We start from the raw sequence: 27,383 nt of genomic DNA on the forward strand, positions 1-27,383 counted from the left end.
TTCGTTTTTAAAATGTATATTCTATAAGATCTTTGTACAACATTAAGTGACAAACTTTGCATAAGGTTCTATAAGGTATTTAAAAACATAGACAATATTGGTTTCTGCCATTTTCCGTTGCATTTTTTTCGTTTCATCAAAATACAAAATCAGATTGACTATTATCACACCGCAAACGTTAAGCTGCAAATCCCACAGACTTTTCTTATTTCTTTTGTAGCGAACTGTTTTCATTTTAGCTGTGCGGAAACGACGAGTCGATGACGCTTTACAGTCTAAAGTTCAGTGGTTTCCAGTTTTCTTGGTGACAGGAAAGTGGTACTACTACTTGTGCTGCCCTTGTCCTGTTGAAAGACAGGATATCCGAAATGGTACACGTTCCTCTGATACAGACCTTTGCCCACAGTTACTTCACAATCCTCTTCCTTGACCTCACCAATTTCGCACTCTTTTTCGCTAAGCGTAACATTTCCAATAGATTTATTAGATCGAATGGAGTTGGCATTTCGCTGTAGGATACTCCTATAATATATATGTGTGCCGATATTACAATAGGTTTTAAAGAATTTTACATGACCCATAGAAGAACAAACCTGTTGAAGGCTTCGGTTGTGGTAGACTTTAGACTGGCCGTGTTAGCGTCGCTCGAGTTTCTCGATGTCGGCGGCGCATTTCCCAAAATTGCATTAACATCCAACGAATCTAGGCCGTCACTTTCACCGGATCTGCTACATACGTACACCAATCTTAGTTGTCAATAAAACAACAACACACGTTTCAGTTCTTACCTATAGATATCGTCATTTTTAAACCATTCAGGTTCTAACTCATTCCGCCAAACGGGATTCGATCCTTCTACAGTGTGCTGGTTAGTATTTGGTACTTGATTGCTAGTACGGTTGACGTTCGACTGTGAACCAAAAGCCGTGGCGGAAGCAGCTTTCAGCTTGCGCATCAAAATAAAACGCTGCGAAACACACAATCCCAAAACGAGGAGAAGGATCATGGCAAGAAATACTGCTGTCCCACTAGCCCACAGTAGCGAGAAGTTTTGCGGATTGCTTGTCAATGCATCACCTAGCGTTTCGGCTGCAGAGGTATCCAGTACATTGTAATCCTGAAGAGAATAAACAAAACAAAAAATATGTTAACTGAGTCAACCAGTTAAAGCCAAATTCAATCGAGTACCTTAAATAGTTGATCTAACGATTCAACGTTAGCATCTATTAGTCGCAATACAGCATCCACTTCCATAACTGAGTTGTCTTTGGCATTGACAAAGTGCAGGTAGGCGTCCGTTCGAGTCTTATCAAGTTGCCCATCTTCATTAGAATGCACTTTCAGCTCATCCACGTTGACGATAGCTCCAGTAATATTTCCTAGCGCCCTTTAGATTCAATTGCCGATTTTAATAAAGTAACTAATAAATGAGGATGATGAAACCTACTCTTTGAATTGGTCGATGCGTGTCCGAAGAAACTGAGGATGTTGCCTCAGCACGAACTTGACTCGTTGATCGTGACGTAAAAGATATACCAACACCCGGGCATTGTCATTAAAGCCATCAGAATCGTTGACATAAACCTAAGATTAGAACATAAAGGAAAACGGGTAAAAAGGGATAAATTTAAAGGTCCATTTTCTAGACAAGGTTGCAGCTCTCAAAACGAAAATTATTTGCGTAGGTAAATTAACGAAAAATTACCTCCATGTCAAAATAACCCTTCATGTCTCTTTGCGGGTCGAAATTAAGCGAAACGATCCCAGTTTCTCGATCGATGACGAACGGATTGTCACCAATTTGTTCTTCTTGACCACTGCGTGACAACAGCGTCGACTGAACCTGTTTACGAATGTAGTAACTTAATTTGGCATTGATTCCGACGTCTGGGTCGCTGGCGATAACTCTGACAACTTCGGATCCGAAATCAGCATCGGTCGTCAGTCCTGCCGTAAACACCTCTGCAAAAAGATAAGAACATCAGTAAAGCAGCCGATTCCGACCAATGAATAAATGCGAATGCTGCAGTACTTCTCTCAAATGTAGGTGGGTTATCATTGATGTCTTCTAAATTGACAACGACTTTCAGTAACGAATCGTCAGCTGGATCGAAGGAATCAATCACCTCCGGATCAAGATCGCAGTTTTCGCTGGCTCTAACGACGATTACATGTGAGGCTTGCTCTTCCCGATCCAATGTCTTTTCAACCTGAAGTTTGAGGATTAGTACTTGTTGTTTACGTCAGAACGTTGATCAGTAAGACTTACAGTTAAAGTGTGCTGAATGCGGTCAAGGCTAAAAGCGCCCTGTTGGTTGCCTCCAACGATGTAATAACAGACGGGATCTCGAGCACTAAGCAGCTCGTCCGGCTCGTCTAAATCAACCGTTTCCGGCAATTGGATGGCATCGGTCGATGGGTCATGTTCTAGAAAAACAAAGCGATGAAATGAAATAATGATGGACGTTCAACAGATTTGTGCTTCTTAATACCAGTAATGTTGATCTGGAAGACATCCATTGGGAACTGCGGTTGATGGTCGTTGATATTGCGAACGTAAATAGTCAAATCCAGATCCGTCGAAAGCCAAGTTGGAATTCCTGAATCTCGGGCCTCGATTCTTATCTTTAGAAATAACAATCAAACGATTAATACGATTTCGCTATGTCAACTACACGATATTTGATTGACATTACTTGAAGAAGTTTTTGCTTTTCGCGATCAAGAGGCTGTATCAGTGTAATTTCACCAGTAACACCATCTATTTCAAACCACTTCCAATTGCCAACGGGTCGTATTGAATACCGCACTTGACTATTCAGTCCAGCATCTTCATCAATGGCTGAAACAGAAGTGATGATCGAGCCGACCGTAGTGTTTTCATAGACACGAAATGTAGTATTGTTCTGTTCTGGTCGGACAAACACAGGAGCGTGGTCGTTGTAGTCGCTCACGCAGAGCTCCACATCCCGAAAGGCAACGTTGGGACCTGGGCCTCGATCTTGAGCTCTTATTCGCAACGTATAATTGCCGTGGTGTCCAACCAAAGGTTGAACGGCAGTCAGTCGAGCGCTGCTGTGGTCGATGTTGTTGACGCTAAATAGGCCTTTGTCATTACCTTCTTGAATGGAGAAGACAATATGGCCGTTTGGAGTGGTTGGGTCGTCACGATCGCTAGCGTGAATTGCAGTTAAAGGAACACGGACATCGTGAAACTCGGTAACGCTAACGCAACCAGAACGAGCCTCGAAAACGGGCATTTCGTCATTTTCGTCCATTACTTGCACGCTGAAACAATTCATGGAAATAAGTGAATGAATAGTTGAGTCTGCCAGAGACTGTAGAAAACAAGTCAGTGAACTCACGTCACTTGCTGGAAGGCATTCCTGCTTTCACCGGCAGCGTAACCGACGCGATAATTGTCCCACGCTTCCAAGATCAACGTGTAACTTTGTTGCTCTTCTCGATCCAGCAGTTCCGTCACCATAATTACACCCGTTTCCGGATCGACAGAGAATCGCCCCTATGGAATTCCAGAAGAATTATTGTGAAATTCTGTTCTCAGAAACTGGATTTTTATTTTTTTTTTATTTTTAGCAAGTACTTTGGAAGAGCGACGATCCATTAAATATGTGACATGACCGAAATCGCCAACGTCCACATCGAAGGCTTGAACTGTTCCAATCACAGTGCCTGCAAACAACAATTGTTACTCAAGATAAAATCTCTAATGGCGTAGAAAATCTTCTTGTTTTTACTGACCAGGTGGAGAGTTTTCTCGTACTGAAAAGTTACTTGGTACACTAGCAAATTGTGGGTTGTTATCGTTTTCGTCCAAAACCTGTAGACAAAGATTTTCACGCTTAGATAGATAATTACTATAAAAGCGATCACTGGTGAAAAAACAAAAACAAAAACACGAATTGCCTGGATAAAAACCGGCACGAAACTGGATCGTCGGGGCATTCCAGAGTCGGAAGCTTTTGCTGTGAGATTCATCCAAGCGAATCGCTCTCGATCAATTTTCCCCGACACAACCACTTCGCCTGTCTCGGAATTCAGATGGATGAGTTCCAATAATTCGGCGGGGCCTGTGTGTAAATAAAGATTAACGCTGTAATAGCGAGCCGATGCAGTGGGGAAAGGTCTATACCATCAAGAGAATACGTAATGGAACGATTAAGATCGGCATCGTCGGCCGACAGAGTTAAAATGGTTGCTCCTCGGTTGCTGTTCTCCGCAACTGAACGGCGATAAAACGGTTGAATAAATATCGGATCATGATCGTTTACATCCTCCAAAATGATCGTCATTGTTCCTGCATTCATTTGCATCAGAAATTAGCCTTCAAAGTACTGCACGTCTTTCCATTATCGTCTTTCGAACCTGAAGCGGTCTGGCCGATTGTGGCCGCAGCGACATCTTCTGCCCTAATGGCTAAACGGATTGTCTCCGCCTTTTCGCGGTCCATCTGGCGGACGACACGGATGCGGCCATCGGTGGTGTTGATTTCAAACCAGGATGTAACGTTCTCGTCGCGGACTAGGAAACCCATTTCGTTACGCCCTTCGCTCGCTAGTAAAGACAAAACAAACAAGACAGTTGAAAAAGATTTCACAGATTAGGGGTAGGTTTATTAATGCCATCATACCCGCATGATCAATCCAGTAACGTATAATGGGCCGTTCGTCAGGGTCTGTTGCAATGAGTTGAGTTAGAACAACGCCTACTGGAACATTTTCTTGTACCCGAACAACGCCCGGCTCCACCAAGACTGGAGACTTGTTATTGACATCAGCGACAGAGATCATGACTGTGACGGAGGCGTGTAGCTGGCGACTGCCTACACCCCCGTCTAGCGCCAAAATTTCCAGCTGGTAGCGGACGGTACGTGGATGAGTTTGATCCGGGTCCAGCGTGGCACCGAGAGCGACGCTAACAATTCCTGTAGTCGAATCTATGACGAATTTATCGCGTGCTCCACTTTGAATCCGATAAGCAACGACATTGTTGGGAGAAGATCCATCCATATCCAAAGCTTGGACTTGCAATATTGACGAGTCTGGAGCAGCATCCTCCGCTACGGCAACTGAATAGGACGGCCTGGTGAATGTAGGGGCAAAATCGTTGACGTCATGTACGAAAATCACAACGCGAGTGTCCGTGTACAGCGGCGGAGTACCCATATCGGACGCTCGGACAGTTAAATTGATCGGTCGAACGTGCCCCAATCCTTGCGTATCCCTTTTTATCAAAAAAATTAAATTTTACGTCTTAACATCAACGCGTATTTTCTAAATTGAAAAAATAAAAATAAAATAAAGGCACTAACAATATTGATGGTGCCAAGAGCTCAAAGTCCAGCGGATGAACGACACTCAATTCTCCCGTAACGCGATGAATTGAGAAATTAGACTGCAAGTCCCCGTCGATAATTGAATATCGAATGCGGCTATTGTCTGAATCTGCAAGGAAGACATAGCCATTATTAAAAAATCATTATTATTTTGCATTTAAATTTAATTATCCAACCGTTGAGATCTCGGTCGAAAGCTTCGACAGTGAACGCGTATGGGAAATTCAGCTCGTTCTCGTTAATGTAGATCTCGAAATGGCTCTGGATGAAAACGGGGGCGTTGTCGTTGACATCCACCAATTCCAAAGAAAATTGCACCGTATTGCTGTAAAGAGGATAGTAAACCATAAGTCATAAAAAAGAAAAAATAAAAGCGAAATGGGAGTTAATGGGGATCAACAACGAGCTGTTACAAAAAAAAAAAGAAAAAGAAAAAGAAAAAGGAGGGCATGACAAGCTTTCACCATTCAAAAAGAGTAATTCGCCATTTTGGGGTTGCGAAGGTTTTCTCTATCTTTACCGATTTCCCAAACCGAGCGAGTCGCGCGCCTCGACCATCACTATCAGTTGGCTGACTTTCTCCCTATCCAGAAGGCCGGAAGCGCCTCTGCCGATGGAAACCGCACCGCTCAACGGATCGATCTCTAGAGCGTCTGCAATTGAGCCAGGCAACAGACTGTAGCGGATGCCATCAGTGCCCAATTGGCCGGAATCTGCATCTGTGGCTACCACCGAGCCAATAATCGTTCCGACGGCAGCATTCTCACGCACTTGGACCTATTATAGTCGATCAAATCACGAAAAGAAACCGGTGAATCACAACATTTGGACAACTGACACACAAAATAAATAAACAAATAAACAAAAACAAAAACAAAAAACTAAAATTTACAAGTTTTTCTTGTTACGTACCTGATAAGACGGCCGACTGAATTGGGGTATGTGATCATTGACGTCACGGATTCGGATCAAAAGAGGCACAGTGGTGGTTTTGGCCTGTTTGGCTACCGCCTCCGTGGCTGTAATGGTGCAATTGGTGCTCCTCAATTCCTCATAGTCCAGTGCCAGATGGCTCTTGACCCGGATGCTGAACACTGCTTCGTTGACCACCACGCCGGGGCTGATGTCAAACAGGTCGTCGTCGCAGTGGATAGACAAGTAAAAAGTCCCGTTTTTCCCCTACAAAAACAACAACAACAACATACGGCAAACGTCATTTTTGTTTCTCTCTTTCCATCACCTTCCTGCATAATTGAATTGCATTTTCAGGAGGCACTAATTAGAGGGACACGGTCTTGTATTTTAGTCCCGTCATATCTCTCTGGATGTGAACGGTAAATAAACCGGATGCATTTTGACGTCAGCTCTCGTGCAGCTGATCCAGTACGAAATGCTACGACCTTCAGGACACGAGCCTCGAAGTAATCGCCGTGGATTTATTTCGTGTTTTCGTTCCTAATCTGGAAATCTTTCAAGTGAAGAACCAGCTGGATCTAGTCAAGACCAGCCCAATCAAAAGGAAGAAGGGGGGATTTTTCGTTGTTATTATTACACAGCTGTTGAGTAGCCGGCCTGCCCTTTGAGCTTCTGAGTGGGGTTTCGCTTCGAATTCATAATATCTGATTCTAGTTCAAGAGTCACACATACGTATAAAAACAAAACAGAAACGGATTTAGATTTTTAAAAATAAAGCCGATTTCATTTTTTTTTTTTGAAAAATGGGAGCGGGATGGGGAATGTATCCGGACTTGTTTGGCTTTCGTTTTGGACAGCCAGATACGTACACATTCTGAAAGCTACGACTAATCCCTCAAAAATGGGCACAGGTATTCAAAAACTGTGAAATTCGACACTCGTTTAAGGAGTTCTTACAAGTTTCAAGACCAAACTGAACAACAACAATAAAAAAAAAAACCAAAAAACAAACTGACCTGGTCATAATCGTAGACTTCAGGTAAAGATTCCGATCCCAGGAAGGTGACCGGCACATTGGCAGGTGAATTCTCGTCAACTTCTGCTACGTAAGAGCCGCTAGTGCGAAAGGCCGGCGCTTGGTCATTGACATCGAGGACGAGAATGGTCACCTCGGTGGTGACACTCGGTCGAAGTGGCGAATCTTCCGTGGCCGTGATGACGAGCATTAAGGCGCCATTGACGACATTGGGATCCTCGCGATCCAATTGCTGAATCAGGTAGACAACGCCATCTTTCGGATCGATGGCGAAATACTGATTGGATGCATCCAGCGAATAGATGATGCGCTGATTAACTCCTCTATCGCCATCGATGGCCTTGACACGCAAGACGGACGTGCCCGGTTGAGCATCTTCCGCTACGCGGGTCACAGACGGCACCGTAATAAATTCGGGCCCTTGGTCGTCTTCGTCGATGAGCCGGACGAGTAAACCGGCCGTGGCCGTGTTGATTCGTCCCTGGTCGCTGGCTTGATCCTTGGCTAAGATTCGCAGTTGGTACCACGAACGTCGTTCGTAATCAAGGGGCATCAAGCATCGCAAGATGCCCTTGCCGCCAACAGTCGTGATGGCGAACGGCATCCCTCCAGCGGCTGTTTCCTCGTCGATGCCGTCTTCACCTTCGATGCTTTCCAAGCTGTAGACCACCTGATCGGGGTAGGGGGGGACGTCAATTACAAATGCATTACTTGGCCTTGTTGCTTGCCACGAACTTTCCCTCACGAACCGGTAGGCAGGTCACGTGGTAAGTGGGTCGAATGGGTCACACTATACTGCGCCACCCACACAAGCGCAGTTACAATGAAATTTAAAAAATACACTTTTTTTTTTTTCGACTATAAACTAAACAGACAATGCGACAACGATTCGCCGATAGATTTTGCCTTTTTTCGTTTGGAACAAAATGATTCAAACTCGCATCGGCAAGATGATGATGGGAAAAACGGCAATGATTCAATTGTGTTTGACTCATCGGTGGAGGTGTTTTTCAATTTCTCATTCACAAAGCCCGAACATAAAGAAGAATAGATTAAAACTGATTGTTCGATTGTAATTTGCATTCGGCAAAAAAAAAAAAAAAAAAGAATTAATAAATAAAAGATTTCCCCTGACTTTCCCACACTGGTGTATCATCACACGCCTGACAATCGAGCAATTGTTCACGAATCTCGAAAAAAAAAATGCTGATGTTGTCTCTTTTTCCCCTAGAATGGTGTCTAATGACTATCATTCCATTTCTATACGCTACCTGTATCATTACAACGCGTTAAACAAAAATGGGAAATACCAAAGAAACGATTGCGGATGCCTTTGGAAAAAGAAATGCAGCAACTACTACCATACAACTCTCTCGTCGAGTCTAATCTCTTTTCCTCCTCGATGGATGTGACCCGAAAAATAGCAAAAAGGGAACCGCCGGATGACGCAAATTGTGTCACAAAGGCTGGCATATTTCACTGACGCGTTTAACAAGTAGACGTACATCGTGTCAAACGCGTGTTCATTATGAAAGCTTCTCATGTGTGATCACACACACACACTGAATGGCAGATGAACAATAGCTGTGCGCAGCTCTCTCCTCCATCTCCTGTCTCTCATTTCCCTCCCTTTCTAGTCCATGTGTGTTAATTGACGTTGAATAATGAAACGGAAAAAGATGTACGTAAGCCAACTGGTGCGCAACCATATAATCTAAGCCTACTGCCACATAGCAATGAGGAATAAGAAAGAAAGAAAAAGAAAGCAGAAACCCCCCCTTCTTCCAAAAATAAAATGCAGGTGTAGTGGGTAATATTTATGTACACCTCCAACTGGGCATGCGAGGAATGAAAAGAGAACTCGAGGAAAGAAAGAAGAAGAAGAATGGAGAGCGAAGTACGGTATGTTACCTGGCCGTAAACACCTTGATCGCGGTCGGTGGCCTCAACAGTCAAGATGACAGCGGGTGGGGCGTTCTCGCGCAGCATCAGCGTGTTAGCAAAAGGCTGGAAGACGGGTCGATTGTCGTTGACGTCCTGTTGTTGTTGTTGTTGTTCCATTTTGTTGTTTCGGCAAGAATTGGCGATGTTGCGTTCCGGTCGACCAATTACGAATGAAAATGTTTTCGCATTTTTAGGACATCCAGGAAGAGGTGAAAAGAAGAGAGAAAAACATAAATGAAAAGGAGGTAAATATGGGAAACTAGATAATTCAATCATTATCGAATAGTGTGTTTACCTCAACGATTATCAAAAGGCTTTGTCTGATGGCCTGGCCGGCACCGATCTTGCCGTCTGTTACTGTCAGTACAAGGGAATACTCTTCCTCCGTCTAAAAGACAACCAAAACAATCAGCCACGTATGGCGGATATTGTTTAATGAATGAAATTAACATATTATCTCTAAATCCGCTTCTAATGGTATTTTTCTTTTGATTACCTCTCTGTCCAGTTCTTTGATTAACTGAAGGTCGGCTTCGTTACGACCGACGGGCTGGATGCGTAGCAGCTCGTTAGCCACGTGACCCTGCAGTCCGAACTCGAGGGCGTCTCCGTCGGCATCGGAGGCTTTGATTCGGTAAATGATGCTTCCGACGGGCGTCCCTTCATCGCCTTCTTTCAACTTCAGAACAATTTCGCCTCCGCTCTCGTCCGTCACCTCGAAACGCGGAGGTTGGTTAGCGGCCACCAAGGCCAGTAAGGCCATCAGAATGGAAACGATCCTCGCTGGGCACGCCATTTACTTGACGATGGGATAGACTCTTAAAGCTGCTGCAAAGCTTCTTCTCCTTTAATGACCCATGCCGGATGAGATCACCAGCAGCTTCTAAATGGCCCTGTGTGTACAGTCAGTTGAGCAAAAGAAAGAAAAGAAAAGAAAAAAAAAAAACTGTTAGTAGATGGGGACTTTGTGAATAAGTTCGTAACGAGATATGCAGAGCAGAGCCAGCTGTGCGTGAGAACTAGAAAAGTCAATCTCAGCTTGGCTCGCATTGCACTCTACTACGTAAGGCGAGAGAGAGAGCTACCGAAAAAATGTGAACATCCGCCAACGCGGATCCCATATGATCAACGATTAAAGAAATGGGGAGGGTTTAAAAAAAAAAAAAAAAAAATACGCAAAAACATCATAAATACAATGGGCCCGTGAATAGCCCACCTTGTTGTTTTTTATGCTAATATAAAACGAAGGAATGTTTGCTGTTAAACTGTAATAGTTTCGAATGTTTCGCAAAGCTTGGCACACGCTGCCGCAGTTTGACCTTGTTCACCTTATCCGCTTTTCTGTTTGTTGGGGAGGGGGGGAGATTGAGACATCAATAAACGTAACGGTATAACATCACTTGATTATTCCGGTGGTTCACAAGTGAACGTAACCATTTGATGGGCTGGTTTATTTTTATTTTTTTTAAGTTGGTGGTAGATTGAGAGCGCGAAAGCCATTAGAGTCAACGAAACGGTTTTACCTTAATGTTTTTCTTCTCTGGCATTCGTTTTGTTTTGCTTTTCCAAGAAGGGAAATGAAGAGGTTTTCTTTGTCTCTGTTGTTTTCCAGAGTGATTTCCACGTCAAAGGAAAACGGTTGTTGCCGTGATCTTATCATCTGGCGCTTCTTTAATCGGCAGGAGGCGAGAGAGCAAGAAAACAAGAAGGAAGAAAAAAAAAAAGGGAAAAGAAATGAAGAAACATTTGACTCGAATGTTGAATGAGTGGCGTAGAAAACGAATTAGAGGCAACAAGGAAAAGACTAGAAAAGAAATTGAAGATGGGGGGAGTTTCAAAAAAAAACGGGCATTGGATTTGAGATAGAATGGCTGCGATTTCAATGTGGTTCGAGGTACTTCATCGCTTGTGCCAGTTCGTGAGTGGAAAGGAAAAACAAGCAGTCAGTGAAAATCAACAAGGAGGGAAATCAAAAGAGACGATGATGGAACGATGAAACACGGGGGCTGGCTCACTCAAATGGGCGCTGGGTCATGTGTTTCTATACACACACACACACAGAGAGAAGAGTAGCAAAGTCGGCAGGCGCAAAATAAAGATTCACGAAACGGACGTGAATCACGTAGGAGTGTCTAACGCCCCTCTTCTCAACTCTTTTTTTCTTTTCTTTTCTCCACCTTTTCTACGTCGTCTTAAAATAAAAAAATAAACCTGCTAAATTGTCTTGCCCGTGTGTGTGTGTGTGTGTGTGCGGAACGCGCACGCCGAGCTTCCTCTGCCTCCTCTGTCTCACTCTTTCAAAAACGTGAAATGTTCTCCACGCCGAGGTCATTGACACTCTTTGGTCTCTTTTACTCCGGCAACCTTAGCTATCCATTTTTTTTTTTTTTTTTTTTCAAAAATGAAAATTTCATTTGCATATATTTTCAAAATAAAAAGAATTGCTTGTTCTTTTAATTTTTTTTTTTCTTTCGCTGTGTTCTCATTAAAAACGTGTCTTGCGTTTTTGTAGTAGAACTGATTCACCACCATGTCGCCCTAATTGCACGCCATCCAATCGTGATGGACTGATAAAAATCAATGGCGGTCGGTCGAGAATTGTAACGGGTACGCAAATATTTCCTGACCGTTCATTAATGAGAAGAAGAAGAAGAAGAAGAAGAAGAAAAAAAAAATAATAATAAAAAAAAACTGGGGAATGAACAAAAATGACAAGAATTTTCATCCGATCGTGTTGATTGGTCGAATAGATAATCTCGTCATGAAAGAAGGAGGGAAAGAAAAAAAAAACCAAAAAAAAACAACAAGCGAAATAAAAGAAACATTCCGCAAAGGATATGCAAACGAGACAAGGACCACAACTTCTACCTGTTTTTGGTTGTTCTTTTTTTTTTTTTTTTTTATTATTTGATTTTACTGTACGAAAGAATTCGGATATTAATCGGCGATTATGTGGGACTCTGCTTCAATGACAAGCGATTAACCACCCCAGTCGGGCCATTGCTAACCGATCGTCCCTAACTGGCAATCGTAATAAAACACTCCTCGAGGCAAAGGTCAGTTTCTATCCTTTTTCCTTCTTCAATCATAAAAATAATTCAACAACAAAAAACAAAAAAAAAAAAAAAAATAACAGAGAAAATAAATAAAAAAACCGCGGGTTCTTCTTCTTTTTTCAACATCGACTTCTTCTTCTTCTTCATAACGGAACCGCATTTCAAATCAACCATTCCATCTCATCCAGGTCAGAGGTGAAGTCTACCGCCCTTACGAGCGCTCGCGTCGGCTTCAGCCGGCCCTGAGAGGAAGAGAAGGCATTTGTTGTAGGAGTGGCCATCATGTCGTTAAAGTCCATCTTTTTCTTTGATTTGATTTAAGTGCTAGCATCCGCTTGTTCCTTCTTTCTCCGCCAACGCGCGCACACACACACACACACATATATATATATAAATTCGGATCTGTCTATCTTACACCATCCTGGCGCCTGGTCAAATAAAACATCTTTGACCAATTGATAGTCGAGTCAGTGACACAGAGACGGGCCAATAGTAAAGTGGCCGTATCCCTTTCGCTTTTGATTCTATCTTTAAGGGCTTGGGACTCTTGTATTTTGTTCGTCCAATTTCGAAACAAGACAAAAGGAGGGTTCGAATCAAAATGATCAAGTCATTTGAAAAGAATGTGCCCCGAATGTATAAAAAAAAAAAGAAAAAAAAGAAGTCAAGATTTCATTTTCCTCCGCTTCTATACCTGTTCTAAACAAATGCGGAAAAAAAGGGGGGCTTGTTCCAGTTAAAAAACATGTGCACTTTTCAAAATGAAAAAAGTTCCCACTGGTAAAAACTGTGAGGCCTGCATTTGTGCTTGGACCTTATCAAAATATATCTCGCCGTGTTCTCCCTCTCTTTTGGTGAGTGCGGATGTTTTAGTTTTTTTGTTCCTGAACAAGGGAGGGGGTCCGTGTTCTGTGTGTACGTTGTTAAACCATCAACTGATGTACTTGTACGATGTACACTGGACTGAAACACAGGGGAAACTTTCAAGCGAGGGTGAAATAAAAAGGAAGGGAGAGTTGGCCCAGTCTCCCTAGAAACACACCGGCCGGAAATGGCCGCAGCACATCTGCACCCTCCCCCCTCTCTCTTTTTCTACTAACAACAAAGACCGAAAGAGAAATGGTTGGGAAGCCAAAAAGACAGGATCTATTCAGCCGGTGGTAAAGGAATCTTTCAAATATACCCCCCCATTTTTTAAAATTTCATCAACATCTTATAATGAAATACAAATAAGGTAACACTAAAATATGAAATGATATTTCAAGTTCTTTTCAGATCAAGTGAGTTTTTTTTGTTTTGTTTTTTTCTTTTAACTTTTCTACCGTTACAACATACGAGTTGTGGAAGTTGACAAAGGAAGCGAAGGATTCAGTAACTGGATGACATTTCAGATTGGCAGCGAGATTGACGCACGACTCGGCAGTCGGATCTAACGTTACAAGTCACTTATAGACTAGCAGAGATTTCGCAACAAAAAACAAAACACCCAACCTAAACATAAAGAAGTTTTGTTCCTCATTGCGACATTGGAATCAGCAACACGAAATATGAATCCGGAACAAAGGTATTATTAACGATTGGCCCTTTCTTCATTGTTATCACTTTAAAAAAGACAAGCTGTTTGTTGTTTTTTTTTTGCCATACTCCAAACGAGATCATTCCCGTGGAATTCGAGCGTCCAAAAATAACTAAACCAACAACAAAGTTGGTTCCGCGTACGTTTTCGGGACTTGTGACGCAACAGAGAGAACAAAAGAAATGGACTGTTTTTCTTTTCTTATTGAAATTAATGGCGACGGTAAAGGACGATGCGTTTCACGTTTGAAAGAAAAAGGGGGAAAACAAAATTTTGATTTCTTCAAGTTGTTAGATGAAAATGTGGATCAGTCACGGACCGAACGAATGTTCGTGCGCCCGGAGGAAGCAAAAAATTCACCTGTGAGTCGATGCGGATGTCATGACGCGCGTTCCGTCTTTCAAGTCCGTTTTGTTGTTGTTGTTGTTTAACTCACTTCCGGCGGGTATTTTAAAAACTGCTAACTTCAATTCCAGATGTCGAATCTTGATCGTCCAAGCAAATAATAATTCAACGAAAGGCTGCAATCTAATATCCGAGCACGATTTGAGCCGTCTTGAACTCGTCACACAAATTTCGTTGGCTGGCCAATGAAACGACACGCTTCGAACGCAGCCAAAACAAAGTCACCGTCTCGACACTGACGTGTATGTCAAAACACTGGGGTATTGATAATTATGTCGATTTCATTCCACTCGACTGACGAGTCTTTTTTTCTTTTCTTTGAATTTCGCAAGGTCCTTTTAATTGATGTATAATAAAGGAGAAAAGAAGAATAATTAGTGATGAATCAATGAACTCACTCACTGACAAAGTCACGCTCTACTGGAGGAGGAAAACAAGAAGTCACGCGGAGAGCAGGCGGATGCGTGTCGAGCAAGGAGAATCGCTCGAAACGAACTGGTAGCCGTTCACGTGTCGACAGACGATCTCTATACTTGGGGTCTGTGTTTCTTCTTTCGTTTTTTTTCTTTCTTTCTTCTATATTTAATTTTATTTTGGTGTGCCCGATGGTGGTAGGGGGCTTCCTCCTGCCATCTACCCCCTTTGTTTTTGGCTCGATGTTTACTATACTACGCTTCTTGCAATAAGCAGACTTGACAGTCATCCGACAGAGCCATCTAGCGACGAAATGTCGAACCACAATGGAAGACGGTTGAAATAATAATAAATAACAAATGAAGTTGACGAAAGAAAGAAATTCAAAACCACAAAGTCTTTCTAGTGATGAGAGAGAAAGACGATTGAAGCGCGATGGGAAAAGAAAAGAAAAACGAGGCAACACATTTCTTCGAAGCCTCGTTATAACAGCGTCAAAGCGGTTGACTAGGAAAGAAGGACGAACAAAATAAAATATATTGAAAGAAACAATGGACTTTCTCTTCGACAATTCACGAAAATCGCGAACTTCATTGTTGTGTCACATAAAAATCCGTCACCCTTCAAATAGGCAAAATGGAGGTCGTTTTCCACGAACGACAAGAGAAAGAAGAAGCCAACGACGACCTACAGATTTCCGATTGTGTTTTCCTTCATTCGATATGGCATGGCAAATGAAGGGCAGAACAAGAGAGGGTCGTGCCGACTCGCCACCTACGCCGGAACTGAGACAATCAATGAAAAATGGGGACATTGTCGGATGGTATTAACTCCTTTGATCACCAACCCCATTCGCCCCGTTAGGCGGCAAAGACAAATCGATCAAATTAGCACAAAGAACCAGGAGGTCTAAACAACCAACGCCGGTCACCGTGTCCGTTTCCCTTTCACGATTTTCTTTTCTATTTGCTGAAAGAAAAAAAAATATAATAAATAAAATGTCCAGTTCCTTTCAGATCAAAGACCTTTGTGTGTATCACGAAGCCAACAACAACAAAGAAATCTCCCGTCATTTAATCGATGATTTTTCTTAGCAATCCACAGCAATCCCCCCCCCCCCACGCTCCAATTAAGAAAAAAAAATAAATAAATAATAAAAGGGAAGCCCAAAAATCAGAGATTTTTGATTAGGTTCTCACGTACCCGAGATTGACTTAACAGACCGTGGTCATACCGTACACAAGTGGCGCAGCTCTCCAACAGCCCCTTTTATTATTTACGAGCTTCTTCTTTTCCCAATCGAATTCATTGCCGCGTATATCCCTTTTTTTACTTTCAAAGCTATCGCGCTACTTTGAATTCAACATTTCGAGCACCACTTGTCGCATGGTCGGCGGTTTGAACGTGAAACCATCTGCGCGTGCGCGCTGGCCATGTTTCGTTCGGTTTGTATATACAACTTTGCGGCTAACGATGGGTCGTCAGCCGAGCGTTTTGGACGACTGGAACACAAGTAACAACAAGGGCAATCGAAGAAAAATTCATCTGGACTACATCACGCCCCCCCTACGTAGCGCGCAGCACTAAAGGCCTATGGTAAAAACACACACAAATAGAGTTGACTACTTAAAAGTGCAGTGCATATTCATAAGAAAAAAAAAAATAAATAAAATAGAGGAGAGGAAGTTAACCCAAAAGTTCCGGTTGAGTGACAAACCGAGGCGGAAATAAAAACCCTCTGGTCCTTCTTATATTTTTGTGTGTGTTGTTGTTTGTTATTGTTGTAGGGGATAGAAGGTCCCCCCCACCCCTCCCCAATGAATAAGGTGTTCAACGGACGGCAACTCCGGAAGTAATCGTATATACATATAAAATTAGATGGAAATGCGTAGATTAAGCTAGGCATATAACAAAAAAAAAAGGAAAAATAAGAGGAAGGGAGCGTGTAGGATTAGCGCAAAGAAGTCAGGATTTAAGCCGCAGTGAACACGACTAGAACATTTTTTTTTTTGTCCAGTCCGTTTTGATTCATCGGCTGCAGTCTACGCAGAATAACGGAATTTCAATCTTCAGAAGGCCGAGAAATATTGGGACGTTTGCGGCTGACTTCGAACTACTTGGATAGTTTCTCTTTTTTCTTTTCAAAACGAACAATTTCAACTGAAAAGAAAAGAATTGACTTCAATTTTCATTTTTTTTTAAGAGTTAAATTATCGTTTGAAATTGCCTTGGCTATTTGATTTGATTTCCTTTTTTACTTTGACTCGAAGAAATTTCTATTTTCGCGCACGGGGAAAGTGAAAAATAAAAAGGCTGGCAAACATAAGGGACGGAACTAAAAGGCAAATAATGACCTGCCATCTGTTTTTTTTTTTTTTTTTGGCCGACCCGCTACGGCCGCCAGTTTTTGTTTTGTTTGTCAAGTCCTAGCGAAAACACCGCCGTCACTAACAGCAGGAGCCGTCAAATTAACAAGTAAACCTCCTCCTTCATCTTCTTCTTACTCCACTCTCTCTCTCTTCTTTCTTCTTTTGACTTCACAACAACAAATGACCATCAGGAAAAGAGAGGAAGTATTAAGAGTGTTGAATGGTCTTTTTTTTTAAATCCCTGTAAAAAGCCAAGAAACAAACAAAGATATTCCTGGCCCTCATTTCCCCTTAAAAAAACAAGAGAGGCACGCAGCTAAATGAGACGGAAGTGAATCATTTTTTCTTATCCTTAAATATTTTACTTCAAGTTCAAGGTTCGCCTGTTGCGCAACTCTTATTTATGGAGTCCAATCTACAGCCCCAACTGTTTTGCGACGCTATTATTTTTTAAAAGGTAAAAAAATAAAAAAAAATAAAATAAAAACTCGTTAAGACACGGGTTCAACGTAGAACTCATTACAGCGGGGGGATGACACCAAGTCCATAGACAAATGCAAATAAACTCAGCGGAGGGGCGCGCAAAATGCGGGGCAGGTGAGGTACGGATAAGAGCAAACGTCCTTTTCTTTTTAAATTTATATATGAGGGTCATCAAAAAGAATAAACAAAAGAAATCCCGCCGTAGGGGATCCAACTTCAGTTGCTTATTTGTGCGCTTCCGTTCCATTAGTTAGTGAGTTTTTTCTTTTATTTTGTCAAATAGGCAAGGCGAAAACGTGGTTAAGATGAGAGAGCGTGAGCGGGGACGGAATGAAGAAGAGTCACGTTTCATGAGCTGGGAGAGTCGGAGGGGGGGCCATCACGATCGCTTTCGGGTTGCCTAACCTACGCTTCTCTAAACCAAACAATAGCAGCAGGTTCACAGAAGTGAACGGCTACGGCTAAAACAAAACCAAAAGAAAAAAAAATCGGGTCAACGGTGACGATCACTGTGCAGTAAATCACAAAAGAAAAAAATTGTCGGTGTAAGGAGAAAAAAAAAAAAAGAAAAATCAGACGAAAATTAGCCCACGCAGATCGTTGGGTAAAAAGAAGAAAAAAAAAATTGTGTTTCTGGCCGGTAATGAAATTGTTTTATTCATCCGCGCAAATCTGCGCGCTTGATTACTCTTTTTTTTGTTTGCGTGACCGATGGGTGTCGACCGTGAAACCCCTATTTTCCAATCATCAATTCCGACGCGCGTGGGATGGAACAAGAGAACACAATTCAAAATAAAAAGAAAGTTTCATCCGCTGCGGTTGGATGGAGACGAAGAAAACCACCAAAGTGGCACGAAGATCATTGCAAGACTTAAACAAATACATAAGAAAGAAAAAAAATCACAAAATAGGGAAGAAAATCGGTATTTGCAATTTTTCAGTGTCTCCACGCCATCTAGCGGCCGCACGAGCAAACACTTCGGCGTTACGTAATCAGCAAAAAACAATGAAACCTTTGATATTCACGCGTTGAATTATTTTCTCTGGCAGAAACCTATTACCTTTTTTTTCTTTTGATGTGCGACTTGAAACTCAAGTCAAACACAAAGATCTACGATGTCAAGTAAAGTCCTGTCTTTTATTGACTGCACTCGACGCACTTGCCCTGCGCCAAGGAAAATCAAATCCCTTAGCAAATTCATCGTTGAAAAAAAAGAGAAAAACTTGCGGATACAATTGCACAACGAATGAAATTAGCCCGGACCCTTCAACAACAGCTGGGCCCAAAAATTATTGCAAGTCCATAAACCATTCAGCGCTACTAAACTTGTCTTTGGCTAATTGAAAATGCCAGCCCCCTTCCCCTGCAAAAAAAAGAAACTCATTTAGATTTTTGGCAGGCCAAGAAAGTTCTCCTCTTTCAGAGCCATGAATTCTGAGTGTCATACCACTCAATCAATACAGTACAAAAAAAGAGAAAAAAGCTCCATCCTATCAAGTCAAGTCGCACTCTCTTCTAGTCGGGATATTGTCGTCAAGTACAAAACACCGGTCGACCATATCCTTGCATTTCTTACTCTCTCTCTGTGGGTACACAACATATCCATTGAATATAGATGTGCATCTTCAACCGAGCGCGAAAAGAATCCGCCCAAAGCTTTTGATTTGCTATCCATCGAAACAGAGCCCTTCTTTATTCGCTATACGGCTCCCGAAAAAACAAAACAAATGGAAATAAAAAGAAGAAAACCAATATAGAGACATCAAGCGAGTGTCGTAAAAAGCGAAGCTCTTGTTTGCCATCAGTGCGCATCGCCAAACGGCCTAATATCGAATTGATTGAGACGAATGGTGACGTGGCAAAAAAAGATGGTCGACACACCACCACATTCGAAATGGCGCAACATTTGAACGCAGAAAGAGATGGCCAACAATAAGAAGGAGAGACGCGTCACAAGTTTTGACACACCTCCGACCTTCTAATGAAAAGAGTGATGGGCAACTTGCATGGCATAAAAAAGGAAAAGCTTTTACCTGGCTCACTCGTATTCACTGTCATTTAACGACAGTAACGACAGAGATTTCTTCCCCCCCCCCACCACTCCCGTCCTATTATACGAAATGATGTTCATTTTAGATTGATGCTGTCCTCGCAATCTAATCTGCACATGAAAAGAAAGTTGGGCCGTGCCAAATTGTTCGCTCAACTGGAGCCAAGCTCTTTGTAAGCTTCTCCGCGCTTCGTCATTTTGGAAAATAGGCAATCACGCAACCGAGCACATCCATTCGCCTTGTCAGACATCATTAGTTTCTATTTCAAATGTTTGTTTTGTTTTTTTAAATCAAGTCTCTACATCGATAGATGGTAATGTCCGTAAATTCGTCAACGAAAATCATCCAATTTTGAAATGTTGAATTCAGGATAACGAGGCGAGTTTGTGCATAATCAAATGAGCGGGGAATAACAAGTTTTTCTTTGACATTTCACCAAGGTGATTGCTCCTTCTTTCATCCAACAATTAGTATTTATATTTAAAACGTGTCCCATTAAAGAATGACAAACTGCCAATGATTGCGAAGAGGATTGCGCTCGACTTGATTTAGTCGCAAACCAACAAGCTCTCGTGATCCGTAATAATTGGGGTCAAACGCATTTGGGATGCGTGTTCCCGCAGACCACTTTTATGTCCTTCCTCTCGCCATAACGGGGGGGGACAAAATAACGAGCCCACCCCCAACCCCGTTTGAAACAAATCACCCAATCTTCGTATAGCGTCGTAATACTTTTCGAACCATCAACTCGTGTTCATTCCACCCGTTGGACTTTTAACGGATTTGATCGTCAACATTTTTTTTTTTTAAGAACTTCAAAAAAATGGAGACAACGATCGATACAATCTGCCCGTCTACCGACACAAACCAGTCACGTGGTCAAGATCATCTATACGGTACAAAACAGCATTACATTTAAAATCGAGTGATTTGCGTTTCAAAAAGGAAAGAAAAAAGGTAAAACAGAGTTCACCAAGTCCCCAAAAGGACGACGACATGTTTGATCGTTCGGTGTAAACACACCGGGAGTAACAAGTGATTTTTCCCTACCCCTCCCTCCCCTTCTTATTCCCGCACATTCAATAACTGTCCACACGCAGCCATAGTTTCTATCCGCAAAACCAAATAAAGATTTTTTTTTTTTTTCAAAAGAAAAACGAATAAAAAAAAATAATAATAAAGAAACACAAGAAACGCATCTAGATTTCAAACCGTGTGTGTGTGTGTGTCTCCGCATTAAACAGAAAAAAAAAAAAAACCTGGCCATCTAAGGGCTTTGCCTATATAGATTTGTAAGACGGTCTGTGTGTGTGTGTGTGTCTTATGTGCGTTGTCGTGTATAGCCTATACGGTGGTACTGTGTGTGTGTATGCGTGTGAGTTGCCGCTGCTGCTGCTACTCGCGTTTTCGTATTGATTGGCGAAGACCAAGGAGGCGGGACTAGCTCCTTTCTTTTTCTCTCTCTCGACTCCCTCTTTTCACTCTCTCAATAACCCCCCCCTCCCTCCACTCTCCCTCATTTTGACGAGCCGAGGAACTGAAAGGATAGAAGTAAAAGAAGAAGTTGGAAAAGAAGTGGAGATGCTTCTCTACCAGCGAACGTAACGGACCGTTCTCTCTTTTTCTGCCGGCATCGAGTGAGAGAGAGAGAGAGGGGGGAAAGCGCCTTGTTAACAACAAATAGAGAGGACACCGGTAACGCAGACAAACTGGAAAACTTGACATGTATAGTTTGTGTTTAAAGAGCCAAATGTTATGCGGTGGATCGTGCGTGTTTTTACCTAACTAGTGAACTGTACCGCATTGTTTGTGTTTCAATTCCTTTTTGTTCTCTGACGTGCCAGTGTGTGGCAGGCGTGACCTTGTTATTCAATTCTACCTGCCGTCGCAGTAAAAAAAAAAATATTTCCACGCAAACACAGTGAATGCAAATCAAACATCATCGAAAGAAATATTTAAAAAATAAAATAAAATTCTTTCTTTCTCTCTCGAGTCGACAAGGAAAGAAAGTGCAACCGTCACAGCTGCGAGCATCGTCTCCAATTGCATTTGGATTCGTCTCTGTTTTCGTGCTCTCCTCCGTTTGATTATTTGCCCTTTCATACATTTCCAACGATTCGACTATTGCGGACGGCGGAGGGGGGCCGCTAAGTTAGTATTGATCCAAAACATTCGGTATAGTCAACCAACTATAGAGACGAGCAGCTTTGACTAGTGGCTACAAAATACGGAAACCCGCTGCTTTTTATTCCGGATGAATCGTTAGACACACGTATCACTAAACGGTGGGCGAAGAAGAAGAAGAAGAGAAGAAAAAATAAATAAATAAATAAGAAAATCATATCGAATCAGCGGCCATGAGGCAATTAGGTTGGCCGATTTGCTAGTGAAACGAGCGCACCGTATTCAAATAAGACGTGAAGCCATCGGCAGGGAATTCATTTTAAAAAAAAAGCAAAAATTAAAAGTTCGAAGATGCGATCGTCTTCCAGTTTCTCGCTTCTCTTGCTGTTTCGCTTATGCAACTGGGCAAGCGGGTCTTCCATCGTCGGGCGCGATCACCAACAGCCGATGATGATCCATCCCAATCAATCAGGTACATCATCCGCATCATGTCGGGACAAACGCGCCCAAAAACGTCTAGCACACAAGTGCAGTTGCTCTCTCTGTTCACTCCATCATTGACTCGTCCATAAAAGACAATCGATTCAAGTAAAAAATAACAAGATGAAAATAAAATCAAATGCTCGAGGCATCTTCAAAAATAGAAAGAAAGAAAAAAACAAAAAAACAAACGATGTGTAGCTTTCAGAGAACATTGATCGATGTTTGTAATTAACTCGGCAAATTTGGATCGAGTCCCTCCCATATAATAAGAAGAGCTATACTCCGTTGTACGAATCTTTGCGCTCTATTACCCTTTGACTAAATCCCTCTCTCTTTTCATTTCCCCCCCTTTTTTTTTCTTTTCTTCCGGTGCATCGATCCTTCCCCGACATGAAAAGATACCACGGCCGGATCATCATCATCATCTAGATGGTTATCGACTTGGACGGCGCACGAAGGCCAGCCACGGGAAACGGTTCCAGTGATCAAGTCGATCAAAAGTCGGGGCTTCCTAGTGGGCGATTTCTGCGATGACGCCGACCAGTGCAATTCCGGTCTGCCTCACACCGTCTGCAACGCCATGACGCAACGCTGCGAATGCGATTCAGACTTCCCTATCATCGTAGACAACTCCATTTGCGTCCCACGTATGTCTTACTTATAAAATATATAAGACGCCCGCCCTTTTGTTTTTATTTTTTATAATTCCCCTTTTCGTTTTCAAAACCCTGCAAACAGAAAACCCAACTTCAGCTTTGATAGCTACCCACGCGATCAGATAGGGGAGCCCCGTAAGAAATTCGAATGATCAGAGAGACACGTCCTAACCTTCCCATCCCCCCCTTTTTTTGTTTCACCTCATTCACAGTTGCGTGCATCATTCTACCAATTTGGTTCCTATCTGACCGTGTCACATTTTATTTTTAACGTCCGCGCCAGTACGCGCTGTCACGCAAAAGAAACGCGGAGAAAAGAATAAAATAAAATAAAATAAAAGGAGGAGGGAGGGAGGGAATTTCCAAGTAAAGCTTAACACGGATATGTTTCTTTTTTCCTTTTTTATTGGTATTCTGTTGGGCTTCTGGCCGGGGCAGCTTTGAAGCTGGGCGAAGATTGCTTGTACGACCAGTCGTGCCAGTATTTCGACCGCAATTCTGTCTGCGCAATGTCGGACGAAGGCAACACACACGAGTGTCGTTGCCGGGCGGCATTCCGGCCGTCCATCACGCTCGAATCCATTTCGCGAACCAGCCTTTGCATCCCAGGTTAGTAACGACCATTTTTTTCTTTTTTAAAAACGTATCAAATTAAAAAAACGAAAACAAAAATCAAGAAAATAAGCGAATTCATTGATGTCCGACTAGAACCTCACGGGCCTTGGTTAAAATCAGATGTGCCCACCGTCATCGGACTGGGTGTTGGCATGTCCGTCTTCATGGCGTTGACCTGCCTCGTCTTGAGACTCTTCAGCCGTGCGCGTTTCGCCCAGGAACAAGCCCGAGGCTACGGCAACGCTCACTTGGCTCCGCCGACCAGCGCAAGTACCACCATGAACCACACTCACACAGGTCCTACTCCTTATTTCCGTCTTCTTTTAACGAAGGCCTACGCAACACATCATTATTATTATTTTTTTTTTTTTGAAAGAAAAACACATTGCCCTTCCCCGCGTGTGTGTGTATAGAGTCATTGCCGAGCGACGGTTATTGATTTATGACTTGAATTTCATTCTCCAGATGGAAAGCATCCGCCACGGCCCAACAATCACCGACAGGTATCCATCACCGATTCCGAGACAGCTGCACCCACAGGTACGTGATCTCATCTACTTAATGGGACGGGGGGTAGTAAAGACAAAAGAACAAACACAAACACAAAAACAAAAAGAGGAAAAGGGAAGACATATTGCGTTCAATATCGGCAGCAACGATAACGCGCGGTTAGCAACAGCTGCGTCAACAGCGTGATCCTTTCTTTGCTATCGAGTTCGATCAAAAAACAAACAAAAACTAAACAACAGATGATGTTGGTGGAACGTTTGCTTGCGCAGCACTTCAACCCTAAACGTCTTATTTTGTTTATTTCTCCTACCCACCCCACCCCTTTCTCCTTTGTTATCATTTTCTGTTCTTCGTTTTATTCAGAAAATATTTTCAAAAAAACAAGTGAATGTCTTTCTACATAATTAGATATAAAGCCCTTTTATTTTCGGATTTTTCGTGTGTGTTCACTTCACTGCACATTTGTCCCCCCCCTCCTCCCTCATGCGTCCAACGTCCAACATGGTTTCCTATAGACATCGTGCCGCGTAGGACTAACTCGATCAACAACGGCGGTCACCACCATGCGCGCGGATCTTTCTACGGTACGTTTACTGCGACGTGTGATCTGCGAGCTCACTCGACCCATCTCTCTTTCTCTTTCTGTCTGTCCATCAACTTCACTCTTCGCTGATTTGTGTAGAAGGGTAGCATTTTTTTCTTTGTTTGTGTTTGGAACAAGAAATCCGGCATGGAATAGTGCAGCTTAGACGTTTAAGAATCTATACTTCTACAGTAGCCTATTGATCGATTTCCCAATCAACCCACTCACACACAAAAAACGTGGACTCGTGGAAAACGAAAGAGAACTTCTTTTGATTTGATCAAACACTTCCCTCCCACCCCCTCTCTCTCTTTTCATTTCCTGTTGCCGGTTATAGAAGGGAAACCCGGAATACGATCCGGCGGGGAAATGTTTATATTTTGTGTGTGTGTATGTGTTTGTTTTGTTTCACTGGGCCTCAAAACATTTTTCTTTTCCGCACGATCAAAAAAAAAAACAAAACAAAATCGCAAAATAGAGGATACACATGGGGGTCATACATTAACCTTCATCATCATCTCCTCTTTTTCTTTTACAAGTTGATGACGCGCAACTAAAAAAACAAACTAATAACCCGTGTCGCCCTTTCTCTTTCAAAATGGACTCTTCAATTTCCGCGCACATTCGCAATCGATGCGAGCCGAACGAAAGAGAGTTCAATTGTTATTGTTTTCCGTTTGCTTTTTCCCCCACCACACTGCGCGTTAGCTGTCGGCACGATTTTATTAGATGAAATCAATCACTCCGTCGATAAAAAAAAAGAAAAGGAAAAGGCGCTCAACTACCGGGGGGGAAGACGACACGGTGATCAACGTTCTTTATTTCCTAATCTCTCGTGAGAATTTGGCCAACCGAAAGACAAAGTAGATGGAGGACGCGTTTTGGCTGCACGTGTTTTTTTCTCTCTGGAAACACGTCCAGAGGATAGCGCATTGGGATGCCAAGACAGAAATAATATGAGATGGAAAAATACGTTTCCCGATGCCATCATCGACATCAAAGAGAGAAAGAAAAACATGGCAACCTTAAGTAGCAATCTCAATTGGCTTTTTTCGCCGTTTCCCGAGTGCAACGTAGTTACGGACCGATATGTGTACAAGGTAAAAAGGTTACAACTTAGAAATAGAAAATGGCAGGACGCAAGTGCATCGAAAAGCCTCCAACTCGGTGGAACGGACTAGTTTTTAATGCACACGAATGGGCATGGATTAGCCGCCGTTTCAAGCTCAACGTCCAGTGGGTATTACCCGCGTTTGTTTGTTTTTTTTTTTTAAATTCCAATTTCAAATTATAAAAACAAAACAAAAAACGATGTAATTTAATTAAACCAGAAGGGGGGACAAGGATGCACAACCCCATTAATGAAATGGACCATTTCTCCTTTAAGTAGCGCACGTACGAAAAGGTCCCAGCACATCTGCGGACCCCCGGCTGCATGATTAGCGAATGCATCTCTCTCTTTCTCTCCCTTCTCCATTTTACTGATCAATTTGCGCACTATATATATATATTAAAAAAAAATCTATACTAATTCTAAAACCTTTTGAAATCGTGGGGCCATCACTTCATCGATCGGCCGGATGGGTAAATGCGCAATGCAAAAAGGGAAGAAAGCCGGTACGTTTAGAAAGCCCTTTCAAGCTGGGCCAATCGCACGAAATGCAATTGAACATTTTCGCAACAGCACTGGCATGGGACGCAAATTGAAAACGACGCACGCTAATAGTATCTAAAATAGAATACAATAGCATTTCTTTCCTACCTTTAGTTTGGCTATAGAATCTCCTCGTTTCCATGGGCCTCTTCTTTTTTTTCTTTTTCTTTCTTTCTCGTTATCTTCTTATCCATTGGCAATCCTTCTTTCCCTCCCAATGAGCAGGTAGGAGGCAGAGCAATCATTCAGCAACGTACGAAGCCAGGAGTCCAATGAGGAGCCACAGGGGTGATGCAACCGCAAACCGCGATTCCATCAGCGCTCAAGTGGACACTGAAGATCGAACGCCGGCTCCACTTCATCAATCCAACAATTCGATACGCTCCAGTCTAGAATGAAAGAAATGGAAATTTAAAAAAATCTATTATTATGGATTAAAAAAATAATAATAATAAAATAAAATAGTGCGAAATATCAGCCAAATGATTTCAACCTCATCTTTAAACACTAGAAGAAAAACAAGAAAAATTGCTCTTTCTATCTATTTTCTCTCCTCTGTCTCTCTCGCCTATTAGATTTGTAATTGACTCGCACCTAAAACGTCACATTTCTGAGGCTTCTCATTAAAGATAATTTGTGTTGTTGTTAAGATGCCGTTGTGGAGTCCACTACCAAAAGACAAAAGAGAATGACCAAAACATGATTTCTCTCTCAGTGTTTTTTAAACGGTGATGTGTACCCCCTTTTCCTTGAGCCCATATTTTCAGAGGCATCAAACGGTCGACATTCTCGTCAATTAACATCAGTTATGTTTTTCACAAAAAAAAAAAAAATAAAATGAAAAAAAAAAAATGTGTATCGATATTACATGGAATGTGTGTTAACATCATTTACGTGTACGTGTACGTGATTGTGGAATTTGTTTCGTTCCCAGCTTTTCCCTACTCACTTAAAGAAAATCTTTAATTCATTCCCTCATCTCAACAAATATTTGATGTCATATTATATAATAAACCATTTTCTATACATGAATCCATCATTTTATTTAAAAAAAATTAAATCTATTCCTTCGTCTGGGTCTTTGGATGGGCACGACGTCTCAACGCTGTAATTTATTCAACAGGTACAACCGGTAATTAGTATGCACATCAA

The 27,383-nt window shown here is 42.3% G+C and overlaps 2 protein-coding genes and 1 long non-coding RNA gene across 13 annotated transcripts; 2 read left to right on the forward strand and 1 right to left on the reverse strand.

Annotated features, from left to right (window-relative positions):
* On the reverse strand, window positions 1–26,472 carry LOC116930318 (cadherin-23). 4 transcript variants are annotated; one of them, XM_045179057.1, is made up of 27 exons: window positions 14,244–14,374; window positions 10,775–10,920; window positions 9,748–10,144; window positions 9,547–9,639; window positions 9,219–9,344; window positions 7,288–7,977; window positions 6,269–6,535; window positions 5,877–6,133; window positions 5,533–5,681; window positions 5,333–5,465; window positions 4,652–5,244; window positions 4,387–4,575; window positions 4,154–4,318; window positions 3,928–4,091; window positions 3,763–3,841; window positions 3,605–3,693; window positions 3,366–3,523; window positions 2,697–3,288; window positions 2,493–2,625; window positions 2,270–2,427; window positions 2,033–2,210; window positions 1,706–1,962; window positions 1,448–1,584; window positions 1,189–1,387; window positions 789–1,117; window positions 594–728; window positions 1–522 (listed from the first exon to the last, which is right to left on the reverse strand). In XM_045179057.1, the coding sequence occupies exons 3-27, from the start codon at window positions 10,045–10,047 to the stop codon at window positions 276–278; spliced, it is 5,817 nt and encodes a 1,938-aa protein (XP_045034992.1). In that variant the 5' UTR covers window positions 10,048–10,144; window positions 10,775–10,920; window positions 14,244–14,374; the 3' UTR covers window positions 1–275. The 4 variants fall into 4 exon arrangements, with proteins under 4 accessions (XP_045034992.1, XP_045034993.1, XP_045034990.1 ...); XM_045179058.1 differs by lacking the exons at window positions 10,775–10,920; window positions 14,244–14,374 and adding an exon at window positions 26,340–26,472 and having other exon boundaries at window positions 594–725; XM_045179055.1 differs by lacking the exons at window positions 10,775–10,920; window positions 14,244–14,374 and adding an exon at window positions 26,340–26,472.
* LOC116930331 lies at window positions 12,759–15,717 on the forward strand. Of its 6 annotated transcripts, none has more exons than XR_006651389.1 (7): window positions 12,760–13,541; window positions 13,646–13,871; window positions 13,962–14,105; window positions 14,171–14,287; window positions 14,360–14,548; window positions 14,621–14,826; window positions 14,979–15,717. It is a non-coding gene; the product is annotated as an uncharacterized LOC116930331 (long non-coding RNA). The 6 variants fall into 6 exon arrangements; XR_006651390.1 differs by having other exon boundaries at window positions 14,178–14,287; XR_006651391.1 differs by having other exon boundaries at window positions 12,759–13,541; window positions 13,962–14,287; window positions 14,904–15,717.
* Window positions 21,139–27,263, forward strand: LOC116930320. Of its 3 annotated transcripts, XM_032937726.2 has the most exons (7): window positions 21,139–22,202; window positions 22,612–22,860; window positions 23,308–23,478; window positions 23,578–23,781; window positions 23,950–24,024; window positions 24,510–24,578; window positions 26,457–27,263. In XM_032937726.2, exons 1-7 carry the CDS (start codon window positions 22,082–22,084, stop codon window positions 26,627–26,629), a joined length of 1,062 nt encoding a protein of 353 aa, XP_032793617.2. In that variant the 5' UTR covers window positions 21,139–22,081; the 3' UTR covers window positions 26,630–27,263. The 3 variants fall into 3 exon arrangements, with proteins under 3 accessions (XP_032793617.2, XP_045035005.1, XP_032793618.2); XM_045179070.1 differs by lacking the exons at window positions 24,510–24,578; window positions 26,457–27,263 and adding an exon at window positions 24,358–24,484; XM_032937727.2 differs by lacking the exon at window positions 24,510–24,578 and having other exon boundaries at window positions 21,145–22,202.
* The last annotated feature ends 120 nt before the right edge of the window (window positions 27,264–27,383 follow it).

This window comes from Daphnia magna, linkage group LG9, assembly GCF_020631705.1.
Source record: "Daphnia magna isolate NIES linkage group LG9, ASM2063170v1.1, whole genome shotgun sequence".
NCBI lineage: Eukaryota > Metazoa > Arthropoda > Branchiopoda > Diplostraca > Daphniidae > Daphnia > Daphnia magna.